The sequence below is a fragment of the Rhea americana genome, unplaced genomic scaffold, assembly GCF_003343005.1.
Source record: "Rhea americana isolate MKP2758 unplaced genomic scaffold, rheAme1 scaffold_361, whole genome shotgun sequence".
Lineage (NCBI taxonomy): Eukaryota > Metazoa > Chordata > Aves > Rheiformes > Rheidae > Rhea > Rhea americana.
Window position 1 is genome coordinate 207,753 of NW_028186492.1, and position 10,466 is coordinate 218,218.

The 10,466-nt window shown below is 48.4% G+C and overlaps 1 protein-coding gene across 2 annotated transcripts; it reads right to left on the reverse strand.

Moving 5' to 3' along the window:
• Positions 1–239: 239 nt before the first annotated feature.
• LOC146591713 (acidic leucine-rich nuclear phosphoprotein 32 family member B) lies at positions 240–10,430 on the reverse strand. 2 transcript variants are annotated; one of them, XM_085312375.1, is made up of 7 exons: positions 10,293–10,430; positions 5,705–5,854; positions 5,075–5,197; positions 3,928–4,126; positions 3,495–3,613; positions 3,027–3,081; positions 240–2,153 (listed from the first exon to the last, which is right to left on the reverse strand). In XM_085312375.1, the coding sequence occupies exons 1-7, from the start codon at positions 10,344–10,346 to the stop codon at positions 2,065–2,067; spliced, it is 789 nt and encodes a 262-aa protein (XP_085168501.1). In that variant the 5' UTR covers positions 10,347–10,430; the 3' UTR covers positions 240–2,064. The 2 variants fall into 2 exon arrangements, with proteins under 2 accessions (XP_085168501.1, XP_085168500.1); XM_085312374.1 differs by having other exon boundaries at positions 3,495–3,616.
• Between the last annotated feature and the right edge of the window lie 36 nt (positions 10,431–10,466).

The following is a 10,466-nucleotide window of genomic DNA, read 5'->3' on the forward strand; positions in this document are numbered from 1 at the left end:
AAAAACACCCCACAGCATTTACCAGGAATCCTTCAGCTGGGGCTCAGAGCAAAAAAAAAAATAATAATAAAATAAAAATAAAAAAATGCCTGGGATGAACAGGACAGTCACTACTCCCAGAAGAGATTCCAGCTGCTCAAGAAAAACTGCCCCAAAACTTCAACCCAGTAGTTCTGCAGGTTGGTTGCAGCTCTGATGTTCCTAGAGCAGAGGCAGTGAAGACAGCATTCATTGCAATGGATTTTTAAAAACTGAAGTCTTTATTAAAAGTTTTATCCAAATTTTGTAACAAAAGATACAAAAGGGCTGGAGATCCTTATTTCTGGGACTAGTCTGACCAATCAAAACCTGACAGTTACTAGGCTAATATAAAATCCATACAATCTGCTAAAAATGCAGGGAAAAATTAGAAGTAACTGCTGCTCTGAAATTTCTTTTTTAAATTCCTTTAACATTTTATAAGTTACTCAGTTTGCATTTTACAGGAGTAGTTCTCTGAATGGTTATAGCTACTGTACAATGCAAGAGACAACAGCAAGAACAGAACAAAGCAACAGAAACTTAGATGTGCTGCAACACACAACACTCCTCTGAAGGAACTGCTGTGAAGCTCACCTTCAAGTGCTGGGTGCTGAAAGATTGCCCAGAGCAACCAGGAACTCCACAAAGTGCCAGTGCATCTGCACCAGTGGAGAGCCTCAACACTGTCTCTACATACCCAGGTGGAACTGGAGTTATTCCTGCCTGAGCATGCATCTTCAGGCACCCAATACTGAACAGTTACTATCCCTGGATGCCACAGGGCCAGAGTTCTCTCCAGAAGCTAACAAATGTGCCGTCCAAACGCCTCAAGGCAGAGTAAGGAAGAGCTAGAGGTCAGAAACCCTATGGTGGAGAGCTACAACCTGGCTGGATTCTCCCCCACTCCCTGTTCTGGAAAACATGGACCAGAGGGACACATGCTCCACAGCACTGTCTGCATTCCTGTAGTGCATAAATAGTATGAATGGGAAAGAGCTGGATTTCTGATCAATGCACTTCTCTTCACACTGAAAAGGAAAAAGGAGGATGCATACACCAGGCTAGCACTGAGGCAACTGTCCAGAGCTGTTACTGGCTAGCAGAAGGACCCTGAGAATATATAGGCTAACACGGTCTCCCGGGGAATGCCGAGTTAGGTGCATCACAGTGATACTGGTTGAATGTGTTCTGTACAGTGCGAAATGGAGTTTGACAGAAGTGCAGTATCCCTTAACTTGCTATTTCCTATCTCTTCCTAAAGAAAAACTGTTACAGGGTGAGGAAAAGCCTCATCACAGCAAGACACTAACAGCCACAAAGCAGACTTACTTGAATGTCCAAGTCAGAGATATTCAGTGGCCAACGGGAAAAATATTCCAGTTTATAAAAAATAGGAAAGCAAGTGCAGGGCTACTGCAAGGTGCATCAGAGGTACCAGGTCTTGCAAGCAGCCAGTCACCCTCCCCAATAAACCCAGGCACCCCACATCCCCAGCACTAAAGTATCTTCAAGCATCTCCAGAGATCACATCACCATTATTTTTGATCACAGAGACCTCAGTAATCATTTACTTTGAGTCCATTTAGATGAACCAGATTTGCACCCACTGCTCAAGATGGCTCAAACGTCTTCAGAAAGCTGGTCTGAGGGCATGCGGAAAGCAAACACGCCTTCTTGGTTGTCAAGCAGGGTGGCGAGCTGGAGCTCTGGGTCCAGTGTGTGGCAAGGCTGATTTCAGACACGAAAGATACCCTAGGAGGAATTTTTTTTTTTTTTTTTTTTTTTTTTTTTTTTGCAAACTGCTGCACAAACCACAGAACGGAGAAAGCCTTTGGTCATGAGATACTTGTGAGAATGAGCCTTGTATGGAAGATTCCCCTGAATGCCTACAGTATTCTACATCTTAAAAAAATATATTGTGGACGCTGCAGCCATACAAAGGGGGGAGGACTGGGAGATGGGGATTTACAGTCTCACATAGACACAACGGGGAGGTTAAGACAAGCACAGTCATAGTCTGTAAAACTGATTGGCTCGCTGGGATCAGTCATCCTCATCATCCTCTTCGTCTTCTGGATCTTCTTCTCCTTCATCCTCTAGATTTCGTTTTCTCTTTTCTCCTCGGGGAAGGTCTGCAAAAAGAGGTGAAGTGTGAAGTTCTGTTCAGTCTTGTGGAACAGCATTTGAACTGTAGCTTCAAGCCATGTCAGCCACAGCTTGCTTGTGGACAAGCACAGACTAGACTCATGACACTGTGGAATGGAGATCACCAGGCTCCGTCTCTCATTGCACCCCAGAAACACCTGGGCTAGCATAAGACATCAACTATTCTCTATGCCTTCCTTGCATCCCACATATTACAACCCCAGACACTTGAAAGAACATTTTTAGTAAGCACCTCCAAGACTGTAGCATCTGTAGAATTCACTCGGTTTTGACCCAGCTCATACAAGATCATTTAAAGTCATGCCAGCCACTATACTGTCAACATTCATGTGTTTTAGTCTGCTCTAGCCCAAGAGCCTAGATTCATGTTAAGGAGATCAGTCCTCCCCCCACCCCCACAGCTGAAAATCCAGAGGAAGCTGTAGCTCTAAGAGCATTTTCTCAGAAGTACCAGCAACAAATCCTAGCTGCTAACAAGAGTTTCTATGACAGAAGTMCAGCTCCTGCAAGGAATATCAACTCAAGCTACTTCAAACCAGTCTGCCATGCCATTTACCCTTTTAATATTTGGCAGACTTACTCAGCTTGGTTAGTATTAACAGGCACTAAAAGTTTTCCTCCATCAGCACTGTTTGACCCCTTGGTTTTAATCACCATCACTATAGTCAGTTAGATATAAGCAGTTTCACCCATGCCCATAGGTAAGAACACTGCACTTCTCATGAGGAAAAAGTTGAAGACAAGAGTATAGTACAAAAGCCAGAGAAATCCTAAGATCATAGCAAACGTGCAAGACTCTTGATACAGCTCTGTAACTACTTCGTTAGAATTCAACTTACCATCATCGGCTTCATCCTCTTCATCCTCCTCACCATCTTCCTCCTCATCTTCCTCCTTCAGTCAAAATAGCACACTTTGTTACAAGGACCACAAGCCCACGAGTACGGTGTAATTCTGCAGCATCACTTTCCTTCACTTCTGCTCCCACTTTACCCTATTCCTAAGGACAGCTACAAGCTAACAGCAGGAAAAAAGGCACTATTGTTTCTTACATAGCTTCTCCAATCCCTACAAAGGAATTTTTATGGCTTTATCACTTGAAGCCATGTGAAGTACYGTGCCAAGCAATGGACAAATACCCATTTCACAAACTCCATAGATGAGGAGTCAAGAGGCACCTCTGTGGAAAAAGCTAGAGGCTGCTGCAGCATCCCTCAGATCTGCCCACAAGCAGGCATCTGWGACATCTGGTCAGATGGGTCACAAGGAGATCAGAGGACAAACGTACTTATGTCAGAAAGCCTCACCTCATCATCTACTCCATCTTCCTCCTCTTCACCTTCCAGATCATCATCTTCATCTTCCTCATCATCAATAACTTCTTCATCCAAATCATCTTCCTCATCATCATCATCTTCTTCCTCACCTTCTACCAAAAGGGGGAGATGTTATGGTTCTCAAAGACTTGCTATTCCCAGATAGCACTGGGGGTAGGAGGTGTGAGCATGCTACACAAGCAACAGGCAGGATAAGTATGCACAAGGAATGCTAGCAACAAGACCAGTTAGCTTAGAGCAAGCTTCGTATCTCATGCAGCCTGCCTGAGAAAGGAACGAGATTTATCTAGACAGCCCCTACTTTAGTGGCAAGTTACAATCAGCACTTATTCAACAATAAGATCCTGCAGAAGGGTGCAAGGGGTGGTTTTCCCAAGAAAACAACAACAAAAAAAAATCTTACCTTCCCCATTCTCATATTCATCTTCTAATCCATCCCCATCTGCTTCAGGGTCTGAATCGGGGGCTTCCTGGTCATCAGCATCAAACCCATCTAGGTAGGTGAGCTGGGGCAGGAGGGTGAACACGCTCTCTCGGTAGTTGATCAGCATTGTCACCTCACAATTGAAGAGGTCCAGACTATGCAGGTTCGGCAACTTTTTCTGSAAGAATCAATTTATTAGACCACTTGCAAGACCAGCAGCAATTAGAAGACCCTCTGAACATCTGGTTTACTACCCAGGTCTACTACAGAAGCGTCTTCACATGCATTATTTGCACCATGTGCTCCTCAGACATATGCTATTACTTGTGCTAAATGTCCCTGGCAAAAATTCCTCTTCAGCTCCTCTGCCCTAACAGTTTCCCTTCCTTGGGGCCAAAACGCCCAGCTCCCCCAGGAGGGATCACTGGGACAGATTCATCCTGCCCAAGAAGTCAGACAAAATACCTAGGAGAACAATGCAGGTAGACCAAACTACACTGCCTGCAGACTGCACATGACATGCTTTCCAGCACAGCCATAGCAGCTCTCCCACTCAAGCTACCACACTGTATACTGGGTTAAGCAAAAGCAGAATAAAACATGGCTTTAAGCTTTTTCTGGACCAGATGGAAAGATTGCCCCAAAGGCAATAGCTAACTAGGAAAATGCCCTAGATCAGACATTTCACCCTTGTGATCCTGACTCTGCAGCTGATCTCCCTGGGTAAGAGGGTCATAGCCCTGCAGGACAGTACCTTTGGACTAATGTGACAGACACTCTCACTGGTGTCCAAGCAACTCATCTCCATGACACCCCAGGTGCCACCTACCTCAAACTGCATCCAAACCATTAATGGTCCTTTCTCAGATGGACACTGAGCACTGCATCCACAGTTTTACTCATCCAGCCCAATTTCATGCTTCTTTTAGCAACTGGCTGCTGATTTTCCAGATAGAGGAGCCATTAACTATTAGCCCAGCCACAAATTGKACCCACTCATCTGTTCCCATCAGAACCATGAAGTGCTGTTGGAACAGTTAYCAAGATGTTGGACTTCTGCTGCACACACATGCATCCCAAAGGAAGAAAAGTCATCCCTTAGATCCCAGCACAGCCTTTCACTCACCAAGGGCTCCAGGGTATTGATGTCTTTGATCTTGTTGCCACTTAGATTCAAGTGTGTCAGGTTAGGAGTTCTCTCTGCTAGAACTTCAAGGCCACCAGAAATCCTGTTATCACTCAGCTCCAGCTGCCAGGAAGAAATATTACACAGTCACAAAGCATCCAACTTATGATATAGGGAATAAAATCCCCTAAGAACTGGACTATAATGGACATCCAAGCTCCAGACCCTGTTCATCAGACCATGCCATAGAGTAGCAGTTCACCTGAGACCCTTTTGCTGAGGTAACATAGCCCCAGCCACTTTTGTACTGCAGGACACAGCAAGTCCCTATCCTTTTAGCTGTAACTCCATATCTTAACAGTCCAAAATACTTATTTGTTACTGAAGGTTTTGACAGTAGCACAACAGCAAAAGCGTGAGTAGAAGCACACTACAAAAAGGAATGAGCTCAAAAATACTTGTTTTATACTAAAAAACGCTCTCACTTACTCAGGTTGCAGAAGCCAACTTGAAAGAAGAGCACAATCAAGTCACCCTTTTCTAGCTACTGCAGGAATTTAACTCTCACCAAGGACAGGGCAACAGAGGTCTAAGAGCACAGCCAGAGATGGGACCACAGGTCTGACTCACCTTGCGGAGTTTGTTAAGCTTGGGGAGATTGGAGACAGACAGCAAGTTGATGTTGATCATGCTGAGGAACTCCAGGTTCTCAAAATCTGAGGAGAGCCCAACAATCTTCCCATCATCTGAACGGCAGTTATCAAGAACCAGCTCCTTCACCTACCAACAGAGACACTCAGAAGCTGTCATCATAAACCCAGCTGAGTCTCACCTTAAGTCAAGCTGCATTAACCTACTGAATTGACATCAGGCTGAGTGACTGAGGCTTCAGAGCAGCAGGCATGTCTGAAGGTCTCCTTACCTCTTAAAGGTCATGAAAGATTTTAAAGCCAAATACTTTGTGAGGGCCTAGGGTCAGACTCTATAACAGGCACAGTCCTAATCAGAGTTAAATACAGGCTATGCAATATGTTACTACTACTACATCATTCGATATGACTGCAGCTAAGGTCTGCCTTCTCCACTAAGAAACATTAATGGGTTGAACCATGAGTTTGCATCAAAGTGTTTCATGTGGAAGGCCTCAAACTTTCAAAGTGTCATTTTAAGTTTATTAAACAAAAGGCCAAAGTCACCCAAATTTATCCCCTTCAGGTCTCTCATCAATATTAAGTCTTCCTCAGACACTGGAAAACCTGACTTCAGAGGACTCATCCATTCCCAGCAGTCTCCACAGAAAAAAAAACGGTGACTCATCTGCCTACAGAGGCCTCCAAGCAGAGGAGCTCAATCCTAGAATCTGAGAGCAAAGCCACGGACATCTGTAATATTTGATCAAATGCAGACTACACATAGTCACTACCTGCTAATTTAGTACAACCCCTTGTGACACTGAGCCCAGGAAGCACCAGCACAGAACCACTCCCCACTGAAYAGCTGAAGGGTAAACATACCTGGCAACCCCATCTCCCCCTAAAGGAATACAGCTGAACGCTCAAGCTCCAGTTCTTATGAGCCATTTCTGAAAATATGCTTTTAGCCCACACATTCTTCACAGCAAGATGCAAAATTAGTCTTGGTCTAGAAAGCTGGTGATGCTCTCAAAATTACTCCTTTGTAGCTTTCCAATTTTACCTCTTGCTCAGATCAACCAGCTATTAGAWAGTCATTTTAAGATCCCTTTGTCTTATCACAGCCAGACTAACTTTCATGGCTGCCATGCCAACTTCACAACAGGCACAAACTCCAGAGGAATTGGCACATAAATTCCAGAAGTGATACTGTTAGCCAGGGCTTGTAGTCAAGAAGCAAACAAGCTCAACTAGCAGTTTTGCAGTTGAGTTCATTTTGCTTCTAACACCTAAAACAGAAGAACCCAGTTAAATTAAGATTGTAGTTTGTCATGCACAAAGTTGGCTTAAGACAGCACTCAAGTTCTTCACTGGTGCAGCCACTCAAAAGCATTATCAGCTTAAAAACTAACCTGGCCAAAAAGAGACTAGCTTTAACCTAAGTCAGATCCTTGCCCTAGATCACAAAACAAATACTTCAGACTGGCAGGGCAACTGCAGGAACAGCAACAAGCAGCTAAGGTTGCTTCTTTCAGTAGCAATACTGGCTTACACCAGCTTTGGTTGTAGAGCACACACACTCTAAGGCTGTTCAGTTCTGCAGTATGCCAACCATTCAAATTCCTGGTGTCAAACAAGAGGAAGCCTGCATCTGGCAAGCTAAGGGGACACTTGCACATCCCCAAACAGCTCTTGTTTTGCAAATTCCTTTGCCATCCGCAAAGGATGATCTTTAACTTCTGTTTCTCTAAAAAGCTTAATTTATGGCCCATTTTCTCTATGCTCACAGCTTAATTTTTGGTTGACCATAACAGCATGCTACCGATACACAGCAGTTTGTCACAAGAGTCAAAGAATGGCAGCCATCAGCTATCGCACTATAAAAACGCCAGTGGGACTAGCAAGGCTGACCCAAGGTAAGGGGATGCCTCATTACTGAAGTAAAGCTCAGTGCACACAGCACCAACAAACCAGCTCCCATGAATACAGGCTTGAAGGACAAAAATACTTTTAAAGGGTACAAAAATCCAAGCCTCAAGCCTTAGCTGACCTGCTGTGTACAGTGTGATCTAATCACTTCAGCAGCAACGCAGTTTAACTGGCCCCACCAGAAGAAGCAGCAGCATTCCTCTGCCTGGCTATGGAGGTACTAGCCACAGAAAGGCACTGGGAAGCAAAGATTTCAGCAAAGCAGGTACGGGAAAAGGATAGCAAAAAAAAAAAAATGAGTAACAGAAAAGTGACTTAAGATAGCCCAGATATCATCTTATTCCCCTTTTTCAGGCCAAGTGACTGTGTCACAGCCTTCTTCAGCTCTGATCCTTTATGTTTACACCCTGACAATGAATTTCTGCCCCTCTCAGAGGTTTAACCTTAACAGAAAACCCTCAGGTGAGACAGGAAACCCCACTGATAAATGGGTATAACTGAAGTATGAGAATATCACTTCTGAGGTCAGCCTCACTTTATCTACCAAGACTACCAGAGCAAAAGTCTAATGAGCCCAAACAGTACTTCTGACTACATTTGTGGGGGAGCTTGCAACGTTCTTCCCTTTCTCCATGAATCACCAGCAGCAGGGAGAGAAGTTTGTACTGCTGTTCCTCTTGACAACATGACTTCTTCACAACCCGGTAGCACTATTTCAAACATCCCAGCTCCAGATGGGTGGGGGGAGTCACGTGGATTGTTGGAAGAGTCTTGAATCCCTCATGCAAGCAAGCCCCTGGAAGTCAATACTGACTTAGCTGCTGCCAGAGAGCACCCTTTCCATATTCCTCCACTCTGCAGCAGGAGAAACAGCTCATTTGCACTACAGAAAAAGACCCCCCCCCCCCCCGGGGATTCAGGGTGGAGGCTGAACAGCAGAACTCCAGTTGCTCCTACTGCAAGTTATCTTCAGGCCCTCCAACTTTCCCAGTTGCAAAGCAACTTACAGCCATGCTGTGAACACTTCTCACCAAAAAGATTTAAGGGGAAGAGCACAAGGGAACTGGGTGCAGATGCTTGTTGACACATAGCAGAGAAGCTGCTCGCAAATCTGCTATTAGAGTGCAGCAGACTGACCAAATGCATGCAGGAAGCAGTTACCCCTACAGGCTCACATGTGAAACCTAAGCAAACACCATCTCAGTCACAGATTTACCACCACCACCTTTGGTGTTTTTATTTCCACATCRGTCATGTTCATTAACCTCTTTTGACCAGACTTAACATGAGCATTTGGGGCGCTGCCAGAGCAGCCCAGCAGCTCTTCTGCCATAGCCCCACTTGACTCAGCCCAAGCTTGGGCTCAAGGGGAGTCTCTTCCCCAACAAGCTGGGCTCTGTCACACCAATCTCTCTACCCAGAAACGTTTCGACACCTTCCCACAAAACRGAAGCCCTTTTTACAGAATTTATGGGGAACAGTTCGTCAGTAGTCCCAGTCTTTCCATTCTGCCGCCTCCACGGCGCAGGCCCTGAGCTCAAGGCCTGCGACAGAGTTGCCCAGCAGCCATCCCAGGTGGTGACAGCCTCGCATGCCACGCTGTGACACCAAGGGTCAGCAAGGGCGCTTCTCCTGCCCGGAAAAACAACTTGCCCTCCACCCAGTCCTCCTGAGCTTGCTTTTCCTCAAGCTACGGAAGCAAACGTCCTGGAAAACACTGCGGCGAGCAAAACTCCGGAGCGGGACAGGCAGCTCCACTTGATTTCAGCCTCCAGCTGCCAGGCCTCAGCTTCCCAGCGCGGCAGGCGCCCCGGGCGCCTCCGCTCCGCAGGCCTCGGCCCGCGCCACCACCCAGCCCCGGCTCCCCCCACCCCCGCCCCGGATAGAGCCTCCCGCCGGGCGCGGAGGGCGCTGGGGAAGCGCCGACGCCGCGGCAGCCCTCGCTGCCCTTCCACGCGGGGCCAGGACCGAGCGGAAAGCACGTTTCCCCCCGCCCCCCTCCCCCGGACCCCACAAGGCCGCCCGCGGCCATTACGGCGGGCGTCGAGCGGCCCCGGCATGGCGGCCGGGGCGGCGGGCAGGGCCCGGCGCGGCGGCCCCGGGGCCTCCTAACATGGCCGAGCCGCGTGTGCCGCGGCCGGCGCCGCTCCGGCCATGTTAGGCGGCTCCGCGCGCGGCGGGAGCCATCTCAGCCCAGCTGCCTCCCGCCCCGCCGCGCACCATCTTGTGCGTATGTGTGTATATATACATAAACAGGCATATATATCTGTGTGCATGTGTACATATGAGTGTGTGTATGTGTGTGCGTGCGTGTCCCCGCTACCGCCGCACACGTGCGCGCCGCCCCACAGCCGCGGGCGAGGGCAGGAGCCCACCGCGGCGGGGCGCTTTCCCGCCCTCGCCGACTGCCTCGCTGCTCCGCACTCCCCTTCCTCCCCCATCCCCAGCTAAGAGGGGCGCCCACGCCCCGGGGGCCAGGCGCGCCGCACCCCTCGCAGCAGGGCAAGCCGCGGAGCCCCCCGCCCCGTCGGGGGCAGCGCTGCCCGGACGGGACGCGGCAGCCGCCCCCCTCCCCCCCGCACACAACACGTGTCGGGCGAGCGCGGCCCGCGGAGCCGCCGCCTTCTCCTCCCTCTCCCCCCCTCCAACCGCGGTACCTCTCCCGGCTTCTTGTTCCGCAGCTCCAACGTGAGCCGCTTCTTCATCTCCATCCTCCCGCCCGCTCTGCGAAACCGCCGCCGCGTCCCGCCGGAGCCCGCGCCAGCACCGCGCCGCCGCCGCCCGCGCCGCTTATATAGAGGAAGGCGCCAAAGGCAACAAAGGGGGCCCCG